Genomic DNA, 15795 nt, shown 5'->3' with positions numbered 1-15795 from the left:
TAGAGAGGAGAAAAAGGATAGATTTATGCTTTTAATACATTTTATTTATTACCAAAATTTCCAGAAGCCAAATTTGGCAAATTTTTTTTTATCTTCTGTAAAGGTTTTCATGCATAACTTGGAACTTTTCAACTGCAACAGTCAAGTGGTTACTTTAGAAGAAACAGAGACAAACATCCAGAGTAAAAACAGCTGTATCTGAATTAACAAAATTTGTCTATTACTAACCTTATAAAGCAGGACGTGCCTTCCCTCTTATCAAAACCAAGCTGACAGATCTGCCTTTATACACACCCAACAGAATAAACTCTGTTATCGGCAAGGACGTTTTCTTTAAACGTTAGAAAAAAAAACAAAGCAAAGAATGGAGTGACTGTCCATAAACCAGTCTATACTTCAGTCCTCTTTAATCTACTTCTTCGATGGTGGGGCCGCCGGAGCCGCCTGCCCCAGCCCCTCCATCTCCCCGGTACAATTTTGTGACGATCGGGTTGCAGAGCTTCTCCAGCTCTTTCTGCTTGTGCTCGTACTCTTCCTTCTCAGCCATCTGGTTGCGATCGAGCCAAGAGACCACCTCCTTGCACTTGTCGAGCACTCTCTGCTTGTCCTGGTCACTGATCTTTCCCTTCAATTTATCATCCTCCACTGTCTGCTTCATGTTGTAAGTGTAGGACTCGAGGGAGTTCTTGGCTGCCACCCGATCCCGGTTAGCTTCATCCTCTGCTTTGTACTTCTCTGCTTCTTGCACCATACGGTCAATGTCATCCTTGCTGAGGCGACCTTTGTCATTGGTGATGGTGATCTTGTTCTCCTTACCCGTGCTCTTGTCCACAGCGCTGACGTTCAGGATACCGTTCGCATCGATGTCAAAAGTGACCTCGATCTGGGGGACTCCCCGGGGTGCTGGGGGGATACCTGTTAGGTCAAACTTGCCCAGTAAGTTGTTATCCCTTGTCATAGCCCTCTCACCCTCGTACACCTGGACCAGGACGCTGCTCTGGTTGTCTGAGTAGGTGGTGAAGGTCTGAGTTTGTTTGGTGGGGATGGTGGTGTTGCGTTTGATGAGAGCAGTCATCACTCCTCCAGCCGTCTCAATACCCAGGGACAGAGGGGTGACATCCAACAGCAGCAGATCCTGGACGTTTTCAGACTTGTCTCCCATGAGGATAGCTGCTTGTACGGCAGCGCCATAAGCCACAGCCTCATCGGGGTTGATGCTCTTGTTGAGCTCCTTGCCATTGAAGAAATCCTGTAGCAGCTTCTGGATCTTGGGGATCCGAGTAGAGCCACCCACCAGCACGATCTCCTGGATCTGGCCCTTGTCGAGCTTGGCATCACGCAGAGCCTTCTCCACTGGCTCCAGGGTGCCACGGAAAAGGTCAGCATTGAGCTCCTCAAAACGGGCACGAGTAATGGAAGTGTAGAAGTCAATGCCCTCAAAGAGAGAGTCAATCTCAATGCTGGCCTGCGTGGAGGAGCTAAGAGTGCGCTTTGCCCTCTCACAAGCCGTGCGCAGCCGCCTCACCGCTCGCTTGTTGCCAGCGATGTCACGCTTGTGCTTGCGCTTGAATTCTTCCACAAAGTGGTTCACCATGCGGTTGTCAAAGTCCTCCCCACCCAAATGGGTGTCCCCAGCTGTGGACTTTACCTCAAAGATCCCGTCCTCAATGGTAAGGATAGACACATCAAAAGTGCCCCCTCCCAAGTCAAAGATGAGCACGTTCTTCTCTCCAGCCCTGGTTCCTTTCTTGTCCAGGCCATAGGCAATAGCAGCTGCAGTGGGCTCGTTGATGATACGCATCACATTGAGGCCAGTGATGGTGCCAGCGTCCTTGGTGGCCTGGCGCTGGGAGTCATTGAAGTACGCCGGGACTGTGATGACAGCATTCTGCACCTTGCACCCCAGATAAGCCTCCGCAATCTCCTTCATCTTGGTGAGCACCATGGAGCTGATCTCCTCTGGGAAGAAGGTCTTCATCTCCCCCTTGTACTCCACCTGCACCTTGGGCTTGCCACCCTCATTCACCACACGGAAAGGCCAGTGCTTCATGTCCGACTGCACGGTGGGGTCGTCATACTTGCGGCCGATGAGGCGCTTGGCATCAAAGATGGTGTTGGTGGGGTTCATAGCGACCTGGTTCTTGGCAGCATCCCCAATGAGGCGCTCTGTATCGGTGAACGCCACATAGCTGGGTGTGGTGCGGTTACCCTGGTCATTGGCGATGATCTCCACTTTGCCATGCTGGAAGACACCGACGCAGGAGTATGTGGTGCCCAGGTCGATGCCGATCGCCGGCCCTTTGGCAGACATGGTGTCGGCTCTCTGTGCTGCTGTTCGCCCGTGTCCTCCCCGCCCGCTCCCGCTGCCGCCGCGGCGCGATATGCTCGGCTTGCGCCGCCGCCGCCCGTTTTATACTCGCCGCTGCCGCTTCTGGAAGCTGCCAGAACCCTGACGGCCAATCCGGACGCCCCTCGAACAGTCTTCTGGCCAATCGCCCCCGCGAGCCGCCGGGTACTGCCCGCCCCCAACGGTCTGGCCAATCAGAACCGCGAGCGCCCTCCCGGGGGCCGAGACTCTTCCGGGTTTTTCTCGTGCGCCATCGCGCTCGGCCAATCCGCGCTCTTGCTGTCCGCTCGCCCCGCCCCCGCCGCGAACCTCACCCAGAAAGTTCCAGCTGACATGATGTCATGCCGGAGATTGACATCAGCGCTGTCCAATAGCAGGAGGGGGCGGGCCGGCGGGGCGGGGCTGTGCGGTTGCTACGGGACGCCCCCGCGCTCCGCCCGCTCGGACCCGGAGGCTGTGGGGGCTGCGGGTTCGCGGGCCGCTCGTGCCGCGCCGTGTTTGTAATTCCTGAGCGCTCAGCCCGGCGCTGGGGAATTTACCCTTATTTGGTCGCAGGGCGGCAGAAATTTCGCCCTCCTTCCCTGACACAGACACACACGTCCCTTCAAGCTCCCCCCCGACTGACAGAGAGGAACGGCCGCCACCCCGCCGCCGCCACGGCGACCCCCGAGCTGTCATGGCGGATTGCCTCCCCTCACACACCTCCGAGCGGGAAAGTGCCTGAGGGAAAGTCCCGCCGAGCCCGTGTTTAGCCTTATTTCGCCCGAACTTGGCGAGCTGACAACACCCCCGCCCCGTGTGTGTCCCGGTACCAAAAACTCAGGGAGTGGCACCGTGTTCTCCCCTCCTGTCGCCACATCAGAAGTCAGGGAATGGCACTGGGCTGTCCCCTCCTGCCCCGGCACCAGAACTCAGGGAATGGCACCAGTGGGGCTTTGGGGGCCCTGTTGCTGCGTGTTCCTGCGTGGTGACCATTCTTGAACCGCCTCCAAATTCTTGTCTGTTGTGCTAATGTGAGATGGCGTCACGCCTACGTTTAGTAAAAGCTATGGAGCTATTAACTCGGAGCTAGGAAAAGTGCTTTGATGAAAATATATTAGACCTTGAAATCTGCTGTGGTTCCTCCAAATTATGCCTCCTTATTCTGAGACACCTCAAAATATTCCTGTTCTAGTAAAGAGGGCAAAATACCATCCTTATATTTTTTTTGTACAGGGTGGCTTAGTGAGTAGCTCCTTTTTAGCTCCTTTAAAAGGGTTGCTAAAAGTTTGCTATCCACAGACTTCAGGAGTCATGTGAGAGAAGAATTAAAGTCGCTATGTACTTAAATCATCTTTCATTAGTTTTGTCCCCAGCCTTCAGCAGTAGAAGCTGGCCTCATAGAAAATGTGTTACAGCTTTTCCCAGAGTGATTTGTATTCACACAATTATTACAGGCACTGTAACTCCTGTTCAAAAACATCCTTGTTTCCATTAGTGTATTTTTCAAAGCCTTTTTTACATGACATGAAGACTCCACCTCTTCTGTGCAGTATGTGTGTAGTTTTGTGATGGAAGAGCCTGAATTTCTGGCCATACATATTGTACGTGCTTAAATAACTATTATTCTTCCACAGATCCAGGTCTTTTTTTTCACACGGGTTCTGACCTTGGAGAAGTCCAAAAGAAGTCAATGGAAAATGCGAACCATCAGCTGTCCCTGCCTACAGGAGCTGCTCTGTGTATCCTGTGTGCATATTTGCTTGATGGGAAGGGTGTCGGTTTCTCTTGTAGTTAGACCAGTAACTGATTCATCACTGAACCATCTCTTCCTGTAATTCACTGCCACTTCATTCAGTTGATTGTATTATGTGGAACAGGGAGAAATGCCAGAGCAATACACAGGGAGGTGGATAATAAATTCTGTTTCAGCTGAAAAGTTGATGTTGTTTATTATTTGTATCCTTGTGAGGACTGTCCCTTAGGAACACTAATAATGCACAAGAACCCTGTTTGCAGGACAAACTCAGACCCTGTTATTCCAGAGTAAAAAGAAGACTCCTGCCTCAAAAACATATGTATAGAAACAGTAAATGGAGAGAACAAATGGGGTAGGAAATAACACAATATTGATTGGCACAATAAACAGTCTTTTCAGCAAAATTAATCTGATGTCTCCTTTAACTATAGCTGTAATCTAACAAGGTTTATCCGATTTAGAAGTGACATTTCATTTATTTAGCCCAAAGCTTTTAACTGTATGTTTTATCAGCCCAGGCACAAAATATGTACAACAGCTCCAGACAAAACTTCTTTGGGGTTTCCTTGGCCCAATAACTAGTGTGGCCCTGATATGGCTGAGCTGATACACAGATGTGCTGATAACTTGCTAAAGAGGTGTTTGCATTGACTGGATTACTGCTCACCCTCAGAATACTCCTTCAGTCCTGTTTATTTCATGATTTGAATCATTTTGCTGTAGTAAATCTTGGGAAAAGCTCTTGGAGGAATGCTTGAGACACCATTTTAATGCTACTGGTGTAGAGACATCCTTAGGAAAAATCCAAAGGTCTGTGGACTGAGGCTACCAAATATTTCATTAAGGCTGTTGCAGAAGTATTTCTTTTCCAGCTGGGCACGCAGGTGCTGTTTTCTTCTGTACAATGATACGCCTAGGTCCCAGCTGCTTTTTAAGCTTTCATTCCTAATCAGTCAGAAGTTCATGTGATGCTCTTGCCATCACCTCTTACTGATGTCCTTAGAGAAAGTCCAGTCTAATGAGAGGGAGCAACCTCTAAAACCTCATTAGACTTATTCTCTCTTCTCAGCAGAGCTATTACCAGCCTGCTTTTTGTCAGCAGTTTGTGAACCAACTCATCCATGCAGTCATCCTCTCATATGGGAAGAGCCACATGATTCCCTTTTATGTTGCTTCATAAGCAGTCATGATGCAGGTGAGCCAAACCAACTGGTTCTGAAATTAAAGAGTGAGCTTTATGGGGAGGACTTCAGCACAAGTCGGATTTTCCCTTTAACAAAACATTCACTGTTATTCTCCCATCCTGAATCTGTAAGCCCTATTTTCACAGCAACTTCCAGAGCAGCAATTCAGCACCTCTGGAAGTGGCAGGCCTCTTTCTGATCCATTTATTTGTGTTCAGGATCGATTATGCACCCATGTCTCCTGTTTGGCAGCATTATGTAATACACTGTAGGCTATTCTCCATTACGCCACCCAGCCAGAAATTAAGATGGTATTTAGATTTCTTCAGTGAAGCAAGAGCTCAGTATCTGGAGCAGAACTGAGAACTCAACCCTTATCTTTATCTTGATAAAAGGAAGATTTTTTTCCCCATGTGTTTCATGAGGCAATGTAGTATAAAAATAGGACTGAACCCAAGTTACAGTTCGATCAGACATCAGCCGCTTGGATCATTAAGATAAAGCTGAAATGCAATGAATGATTTTTTCAGGTTTAGCAGTCAGACCTTAGACCTTAAATTCTGGTATCCATTTCTGCCGTATCCATTTCCCTAATACCCATTTCCCTTGTAAAACTATCCCAAAAATTGCATAGATCAGATTGTATCAGTGAGAATGGATTACTTTATAATACACCAATCACTTCAGAAAAGTATAAGCAACTGCTATTCTAAGATCAAGTAATACTTCGCCACAATACCTTTTCATCACTGAAATTCTTCATCTCGTTTACATTTGTGAACGTATGTCTGGTACTTGGAATTCAGACAAGAACTACCAGTGTATAAAATGACAAGATTCTTCTGACAAGGGGTTGCATTAGAAACCATAGTGTATGTGGGGGGAACTACATAACTTACTTTGTATTTATATACCGCCCGGTTTTGTGCACAGCTGCTGCTTGTTAATTTAAAGGGCAGCCACAAGACATCATCTTACTTAAATAAGTGCTCCTTTGTTTTGTGAGTAACAAATAAAGTTCTGCAAATCCTGTATAACATGTTTTTGGCAAATTACACAAATGCATGATCAGTACTATGGAAATATTCAGAACAGCAGAATATAGGGCACTGTAATTTCATACTGCCAAACCAGGAATTCAAAAATCATGAGTCAGATCTCCTAAAATTATAAACCTAGTTTAAAATTATGAGTTTAAAAAACATATGTGGCTTTATTCACCTTCTGGTTTTTTCATCTTTACCATATGTTCAGATTACACTTTTAGGATTTTCCATGTAATTTGCAGATCTAATTTTTTTTAAATAAATAAAATAGCTCATTACACCATCTCACAACTGAAACCAGGCTACCTCAGATTGATTAGACTCAATAAAATCATGGAAGCTGTCAACACTGATTAAACTAATGCTTGATGCTTCAAGAAACAATTATTTTATAATTAAGTGATTTTTAAGCACGTTTATTTACATAGACTACTGACAGTTTGCTGAGGCATGATTAAAAGCTGAAGTTAGTATCACTAGTGCTAACTAGATAAACTGGTGTGCTATGCATTTTAGGCAGTCAGTTCTCTATTCCTTTAACTGCAGCCTCCTTTTCTTGTTCTACTGACAGTCCTAAGCAAGTGACTTGAAGCAGAACATTTTCCAGTAATCACAGAATCAGATCAGAAAAGGATCTCAACAGATCATTTAGTCCCATTTTGTGTTTAACCAAGATCTCCTTTCTTGCAATTTAAGGCAATTATTTTTATTCATATTGACTGTGGATATGAGAAACAATTGTGCCATTTTTCTTTGCAACCAGATTTTATACATGAAAATCATTGTGTTTTCCCTCCACCATCTCTTCTGTAAAATAACTTAAAATCATGCAACCTGTGCTCGAGAGCAAAGTCTTCTCAGTTTCCAGACATTCACTGCTTTCTCCTGGATTCTCTGCATGCACCTTGTTTCTTAGTTTTCAAGTGCTATGCTGAGAACTGGAGATGTTACCAGCTCTTGCCTTAGTGGTCATGAAGGAACAATGATGCTCTAGTTTCTACATTTCAGTTTTTACCTTTATTTGCAACATCATGATGTTGGAGATTAATTTTCAGAATGTGATCCAAAGTAATGCATTCATTCTTTTCAATGGAAATTGACAGGGTAGATTTAATTTAGATATTAAGAATCTTTACTGTGAGGGTGCTGAGGCCCTGGCACAGGTTGCCCAGAGCAGCTGTGGCTGCCCCATCCCTGGGATTGTTCAAGGCCAGGTTGGATGGAGCTTTGAGCAGCCTGGTCTGGTGGAAGGTGTCCCTTCCCATGGCAGGGGGGCTGGAAGTAGATGATCTTTAAGGTCCCTTCCAACCCAAACCATTCTAGGATTCTATGAAATTAAGCAGCTGTTCCTTTACTTGCACAGATAATGGTTCCAGCTTGCACTTGTTCGTATTAAATAATATGTTTTCAGATTCCCTCTGCACCTTGCCAGGATTATGCTGCATTCTAATCTTATCTGTTAATGTACCTGAACTCTGCTTGGTCTTGTTTGAAGATATTAAATGGATACTCTGTATGGTCCAGGGTGTAAATAAATGAAAACAGAGAATTTTATCTAGAATTGTTGTGATGGAGTTAAACAAAATACTGTAATTATTGGCAATAACTGTAAAGCTGGAAAATTATGCTGAACTTAAACAAGATAAATGGTGTACTGTAAACTCAGGCAAAGACCAATACTTCATACTCAGAGATCAGTAAGTGATTAATCTCTCAGATCTACTGATATGCTTAGTGTGAACAATTTTTATAATAATTGAACTGCTGTAGCATGCTATGAATTTCTCTTGTTTTCTCATTTCTATGATTATTTGATATTTATTCATCTCTGTTTTCCCTCTTGTCATTAGCAGGTGAATGGGAAAAACACAGGAGCTTATGAAGCAGGTGGTAACTGGAACTTAACCCTGTTGCCAGGACTGTTATTAACTCAGGTATAAGATGGAATTAAATGAGAATAATAAGCAGATTTGTAAGAGTTTTTTATTAAAGATACTGTCGCAAAGCACAGAATAAGCTTTAAAGATGATGATAACTAACCTGGAATGTCTTTACTGATACTCTACATAGACTAGAAGTAATTGCTAAGTTACAGAACAGTCACAGCCTGTTCTAGATGTCCTACACTTTGTATACTGTTGAAGGCAATGCTATAAATGGATTCCCTTCTCTCCTCTTTGTGGTGGTCTACTTTGTGGTAGTCTACTCTGAAGGTCCTTCATGTTTTCTATAGAAAGGACATCCCATTTACTATTAGATATCCCAGCTATATTGTGCCTTCTCCCTGCAGAGTCCCCAGTGGTATCCAGCTTTGCCCAGATATTCACCATCCTCCCCTTTGCTCCTGGGACTGAAGTGTCAGCATTTCAGTGCTGCACTGAAGGCTTTTAAAATACCTACATTAATGTTTAAGGTGTTATGTGTTAATAGAGCTGATTCCTTCAACATCTATATGCTGAAACATTGGGGGCTATGTAATTAGATTAAGCAACCACATTCAAAAATATCTGAACATCTTTTCTTGCATTTGTATAGCAACTTTATAAACTCAAAAAGAGTAAAGCAAGCACAGACACATGCCCTATACAAGCTGCAATACAGACAATATTGTACACACTTTGTAACAACAGTAATGAAAATGATGCCAATTATAAATAAAATTATAGACAGACTCTTCTTGAGATAACAGTTATAGTGAACAATGAAACATCCTTTTATAATCATGAGTAGAATTAGTAAGATGCGTAACTACAGCAGAATATAATCAGCATGTTTAGTCTGCTTACATGTCTTAAATAGATCCACTGTTGTCTGAGGGAAGCAAAAGAAATTAATATTTTTATAATTCATGCTTGCCCTAATTTGGAACATTTACTGCCTTATTGGGTTTTTGGTTAGGGTTTTTTCCCTCCCATTAATTTAGCTGGAAACATTAGTATTCCTAAAATGTTCAAATCTGAACGTGAACGCCTGATTCTCTTCTTCAAGCTTTTGCAAGGCTTAGCTCCAGAAAAAGGTGCACCCTGTGCCCTGTGAAGATTATTTCACATTTACTCATCTCCTTGTTGGTAAAAAATTTTCATGACTCTTTTTATAAGACCAGAGCACCATTTCTTTACTCTCCACATGCAAGCACTGTGCTCCATGGAAGGTCCTCTTCAGCTTGCAAATGATGATCATGGCAGCAGGGGAAATCAAGTCAGCTGGATCTCTCTCACCATCCTGTCCTTCCTCAGGGACCCTCTGTCCTCAGTTTTTAAGTTTTTTTTTTTCACCCCTTTTTCTTTTTTTCTTTTTAAATACTTGATAGTTTAGCATTGTACATGAGTATACACTTGTAATGTTTGAACTAAAAAAATCTAAACAGTTTTTGACAGCAACTCTAAGAAGCCTTGTTTCAGAAAAGGAGCACTCCAGCGTGTGAATAGAAATTCTGTAAATTCATTTCAGTGCAGCCCTTAACACCTGGCATCTGCCTCTTTTGGCTGTCTGCTCCATGAAAGACTTCAAATTTGTTTTTTACAGGTGTAAGTAATAGTCACAAGGAAGTAAGATTTATAATACATAGAAGAGTCCAAAACAACTTTTACTGCATGTTCTAATTTGACTGCTTTGGTGCCTTTTGCGACTGCTGCAGTATGTCAAAAAAGCAAAGGTGGTGCCAAGTCAGATCTGGCACACGAGGTTCTGAGTTTTTATGAAATCTTTTGCCGACCAGTTCTTCCTCATGTCTTCTCCAAATCTGGTTCTCTCAGTTGTTCAGAAGCTTAGAAGTCCCTATTTCACTACTGCCATGCAGAAAAGAAATGCAAGAAAAATATTAAAAGTCAGAAGCCCGCACTGCAGTACTGTATTTGCTAGCATGATGTGGTCCCTCCCACCTCACCATGTGTGGTTTTGCTCTAAATACCCATCCTTCAGTTATATTCAGAGCACCCACCACAGTCAGGAACTCTTTTTAAAAGCCATACATTTCCTTCAACCCCTAGCCCACCAGAACACAACCTTAAACAAAGTTGTCATCTTGTTTCAGAAACTTTTGCTTCTTTTTCCTTTGCCTTCTGTTTTCAAAACAGCTACAGATTTTCTGAAGAAAAGACTTCACTTCCCAAACCTCCCAGAAGTTATTTTTCATACTGTATGTGTTACTTTCCAGCAGTGGCTTATGGCTTGGCTTAGTGGATGCTCAAAAAATTGCACGAGTATTATTTCCCCTCAGCCACTCATAGCTTGGAACACCTCCACTCTGGAATACTTCTTACTGCTTCATATTTGACTCTATTTTTGGTTGTGGGTTTTTTTATCTTGCCTAACTAAGAGGTAACTTACGTATTTACTTGACACACACACCCACACCCACACACACCCCACATTCTAATTTTAGGTTAAATGCAGATAAATTATATAAATATTTACAATTTCTGTAAGTCTCTTTCAACCACACTAATTCATGACAAATATGAGCAGCTTTGTGCCCAATACGAACAATCAAGAAATTGGAAATGCATGGATGTAACTTTTGAGGACAATATTCAGCGTTGTTGGGGTTTTTTTTGTACACTTGACTTCTTTCTTTGAATGCGTAAATCACATTGTACAAAGTATATTTTTGCACCTTGGATTGTTGAGTTAACTAGTAACTCATATGATTGTGCCGCTTCTGGATAATTTACACTCGGTGTTTCTATGCGACTGTGGCAGCCCTGGCTGCCACAAGTGGTTGTGTCTACACTGCGGAAGCTGCACATGACACCAGGTTTAGCAGCTCTTTGCATTACTTACCTGCCAGAGCATCCTCAAGGCCAGCTCAGGGCTGAATTTCCTGGCACACCTCTGAGAGGAAAGCCTCAAGTAATGCTCCACACCTCGGTGTGCACCGGTGTGCACCAGGCCCTCACTCACTGCATGTGCCAGGCCCAGGCTTGTCTGGTATTTTACCTGCCCTCTGTGCCATGTCACATACTTATGGTGGGCAAAAAGGCTTTTGTTTTGTGCCATGAGGGCAATATGAACCGGGGAAGCAGGTCTTGGGCAAAGTGCTACCTTCAAAGTACTGCTGGTTCTGGCAGCAGGGCCATGTGTCTGCCTAACACATTCATAAAATCTTGGAGGACAATTCACTGGACTGGTGCTGTTATTGCACAGTAACTCTTACATGACTAGCTCAGAGGTCAGGAAGTACCTTTTTTTCTTTTTTTGGAAATTAACAAAGGAGAAAAAAAGCTGTTCTAACTACAGTAAGCCTGTGAGCACTGTTTTTCCCTAGGCAACATCAGTGTTTAACATTGCTGTTCATTACCATGCTGGCTTGCACTTTGCAGTCCAAGATCTCTGTCATTTGCAGACCATACACAACTCACACACTCGACTGAGCTCCATTCCACCACCACCCTCAAATACATCGGCTGTGCTGTGTGGGACCACCTCTGAGTGCGGGAAGGTGGGCTGCCTGTGAGTATTAAATCACATTTTTCCGATGAGACAGCAGAAACGCTGCTAATCAGTGCCAACTGTGGTGGGGTGGGGTGTAGCACACACAGAGCTCCTGGCATTGCCGAGAGCCTGTAGCCCACAGGAAGGGAGATTAGCGATAAAAAGTTGTGCCCTCCTCGCAGACCTTAAAATCGCCCAGCTTCCCGAAGCACAGGAGCTGTTTGGGGATGCACAGCTGCCGGGAGGATCTGCTTCACCCTCTTCCCGGCAAACTGAAGCATTCCAGCCCTTGGATGCCACGAGATGGCGCCGGAAGCCCCATTCCCCGCATTCTGAGCGTCTGCAGAATTCCAGCCCTTCCCAGAGGTTACAGAGGATGCGGCTCCTTCCACTTCATCAAAGTCAGAGGAAGTCTGTGATTAGCTGGATGTTTACAAATAAAAGGAGGATCTGGAGACAGATCAAAGATAACTCTCCAGATTTGGCCCGATACCAGGTTCCTGTGCTAACAGCATCTGCATGGGTTCCACTCTTACGTTCAGTGGCTGAACTTGGTGTATCTCATCATGCATTAATAATGCTTGTATAAGGCCTAGTGCATTTATTAGAAGTCTGAAGATTCAGCCAGCTAAGGACCTGAAAAAACAAAACAACAAGACCCCTCAGACTGATCTTCCAGGCTCCATCTAAGAGAAGCACCCACTGGGTTCTTCCTCACCCTGCTTCCTGCAATGTAAAGGGAACCAAGAAGCAAAGATAAGCACTGTTCCAAAATCCAAAGGATACTTCAGACTTAGTAAACAGGAGCAGTAGCTCCTCTAATGTTCTCTAACAATTTAAGTAGCTTGGATGGTCCAATCACATCATATATGCTTTTCACTGAGGAGTCTGTAGTTCATCCAGGATCTCAGTGATTTTGTCACAGCCCAAAGGACGAGGGAGAGAAGCAGATGGGAGATAAAAGATGTGGTGTGTGAAATACATTGAGTTAATGTATATCTGTTCTAAGGCACATCTTTGTTTTGACTCTGTGTAACAAACCAACATAGCTTGTGAGGTCTGGAAGGCCACAGGCTATTCCTTCTCTCATAGTAGTGCTCTGTTTGAAGCTGGTATTGCTATTTGGGGTCTAAGCCACACTGAACTTGATCAAATAAACATTCTCCAAAGGAAACTGCCTTTGAACTATTTAACTCTTTGCACAGCAAACTAAAACTGAAAGAACTGTAACAATTACTGTAAAATCTCTTGTGTCTTGACTGAGTTATTTGCCAGTTTTTAAGTTACTCTGCATAAGGACCTCTGTCTTTTCTGGCAGAACTGACCGTGTCAGCAATGGCCAGTAAAATCTAAGTGAAACACAATCTGTCTGAAAGCAGACTAGGTGGGGCTAACCCTCAGACTTCCAGGCATGCAGACTATTAAGTGTCATATTTTACAGCATATGTAAGTGTACACAACTTCTACTAAATCCACCTGATAACAATGTAGTTCAGACATCTGAGCTCTCTCCTGAGCTGTAGGATAATTTCTTCATCAGTTTCACCAGATCCGACCCTGTATTTCCTCTTCCTACAATATTACTGTATCTATCCTTTTCCCAAAGGAGGGATACTTTAGATTTTATCTCTTAAAATGTTTCTGATTTGCGTAAGTAATTCAATAACCAATAGCTAGAAACCAGAACCTCAGTAGTTTGGAAGCTGGGACTCTGTACCGGTAGGTACCAGTAGGAAACCCACAGGCAGGGAAGAAACCAGGGCACCACCTTTAGCATCCTAAATAAAAGCCCTAACAACAACTTGTGTAAGAGGAGCGTAACTGATACCAGAAGTCTGGTGTATCTGCTGCCAAAACCAAAAGCAATTTATGGTATTCAGCAAACTCTATTTTTAGCCAGCTTATCTGCATTTCCACAAACTTTCATGCTCTTTGGGGCTTTTGCCATGGAAAGGACAGTATGTTATTTCTCCCATTCATTTTCTGGGGAGTCAGAAGCAGAAGTCCCTCTGGTGACCACCCGCAGTGGGATGGTTACCTAAAAAGGAGAGAACAGGTATTACTGAGGTGTGTAGTTCAACTGAACATGTGAGAACTATTAAAAAAGGCAACTTCTTAGCCCTAGTCATTGCTTTAAAACAGGAAGAAAGCAAATCTTCCCATTTCTAAAACAGAAGGCAAATAGAAGAGCCAAAAGGATGTGTTTTTAAAATAGTAACCTTGTCATCAGGGGAGATGGGGGAGAAGAGAGGGGGAAAGACTGATTTTTGTATCTTTTGTGTTGGCATCGCGGCTGCTGCAGAGACCTTGGCAATTGCTGACACTGGTGGCACTTTTCCTGACAGACAAGTTGAGAAACCAAGGATTTACAACAGTCCCGATTTCCAGTGGATTTCCTGTAATCTACAAAGCTTCCAGGATTTAGAGGCCTGTAAAGGATGCTCTCATTCCCTGTCAGGGATGTCTACAGAACTACAAGATATATTTATCTGAAATCACATCTTATTTGCAAACAAAAGAAAGTACACCCCAAAATCTCACTGATGCAAATCACACTTGAGTTTGAGTGAAAACAATAAATGCAGCAGGACTTTGTCAGAGAGGGAAGTTCTTGAACTATTTCTTTTTTTTTTCTCCCACCGGAAATTCTAGATGCAGCATTGTTTTTGTGGTTGTAGCTGCAGGAAGATTTACTCTGGTTTTTAGTATGCCAGAAGGCACAGGAAAGGATTAAACCTTTTCATTTTCTCGCAAGAGAATCAAAGATCCTGACCACGTCTGAACCTCGGGGTTGGTGGGGTGAGGTGTGCCATGCTGGCTACACAAAAGAAACAGTCAAAGCCTGGCCTTGGACTATCTGAGGATTTCTCATTTCACAATTCTGTTATATTCCTTTTAATACATTAATATGAAACTTTAAAAACACATTTCCAACCACTCTTACATGGGGAATCGGCGTGAATTACTGAAAGCAGTTTCTCTAAAAGCATGATGCACAACATGGTTTTCTTATGTCTTAAATTAATTTAAAAATCCCCACCCTGTAAGATATTTGAGGGCAAAAATAACCCAAATAAAGATCTGATAGCATTTCTCCTATGAAGTTGGCACTGGTCATTCAAGTACATGAAAAGGAACATGGGCTGTTTGTTTCAGGGCTGAATATTTATAGTCATGATGAAGTGATTCCTGAGTCATGAGCTCTGCTGCCCTGTTACAAATTAAGGTTTGTCTTTCTGCATTAAAAAAATCAAATCACAATTAATTCCAGAATTGTGGAAGTGGCTGTAAAAGTAGCAAAAGACACTTAATTTATAAAATGTGTCCTGATTTTTGGCATCTTTCCCCTACAAAATCTCAGCCTACTCACACGTCTCAAGAATACACTGCACAGCAACATTTTAGGAGTTTTTTGGAAGCTGGAAGAAAATACAGAAAACTGGTTTATAGCTGAGAACTACAGAAATGTCAGCTTTTGAAAACATGTTCCTAATTTCTAGCCTTCAGCAGACTTTATGAAGTCAAATTAGTCATGCTTCATCTTGTAGGTCTTTAAGTCTGCAACAAGCATCAAACCAGCTGAGAATTAGGGAAGTCAGAAGATTTGATTTTTAACTCTCTGAGATTGAGAAGCACTTAAAAGTCAGAAGTACACAGGGATAGTAACAGATACTGCCAGCATCAGCTAAACTTACACACGGAATTACCCTGAGCTTTCAGCATTAGACCAAAAATGAGACGACTGTCTCCTCTTACTGTGAAAAGCAGTGAGGGGCACAGGGCAACAGAGGAGCTCCACAGCTGCATCTGGGCCCACAGCTGGAGGGCAGGAAGGCCAGAGGAAGGTGGGAGCCATTCCTTGGTGTTTGGCCAGACAAGGGGCCCAGCTCATTCCTGGCCTCGGGCCAGGCCAACCACACAAACCCAGTGGCACGGAGCACTACCCAGTCTGCTTCAAGAAACACTAAGAAAGCTCCAGAGCATATTTGTGGGATGAGCTGAACGCAGGAAGGTTTCCAGTTCTCAAAAAGAGGGCAGATAGCAGAG

The 15795-nt window shown here is 43.6% G+C and overlaps 2 protein-coding genes across 3 annotated transcripts in view; both read right to left on the bottom strand.

The window, feature by feature from the left end:
- Positions 1-18: 18 nt before the first annotated feature.
- HSPA2 (heat shock protein family A (Hsp70) member 2) lies at positions 19-2542 on the bottom strand. Its single transcript, XM_010396121.2, has one exon. It carries the CDS (start codon positions 2309-2311, stop codon positions 407-409), a length of 1905 nt encoding a protein of 634 aa, XP_010394423.1. The 5' UTR covers positions 2312-2542; the 3' UTR covers positions 19-406.
- Positions 2543-4252: 1710 nt separating this feature from the next.
- ZBTB1 (zinc finger and BTB domain containing 1) overlaps positions 4253-15795 on the bottom strand; it is a 31313-nt gene continuing 19770 nt past the window's right edge. The window contains exon 3 of one of the 2 annotated variants that reach the window (XM_019293295.3): positions 4253-5300. In XM_019293295.3, the coding sequence (XP_019148840.1) occupies positions 5270-5300 (31 nt within the window). In that variant the 3' untranslated portion in view covers positions 4253-5269. Of the gene's footprint in view, positions 5301-8280; positions 10104-15795 lie in introns of those variants that run through there. The other variant, XM_010396133.2, reaches the window with a different exon arrangement.

The sequence above is a fragment of the Corvus cornix genome, chromosome 5 (assembly GCF_000738735.6).
Source record: "Corvus cornix cornix isolate S_Up_H32 chromosome 5, ASM73873v5, whole genome shotgun sequence".
Taxonomy (NCBI): Eukaryota; Metazoa; Chordata; class Aves; order Passeriformes; family Corvidae; genus Corvus; species Corvus cornix.
The sequence above is the reverse complement of the archived record's forward strand: the minus strand, read 5'-3'. Positions and strand labels throughout refer to the sequence as shown.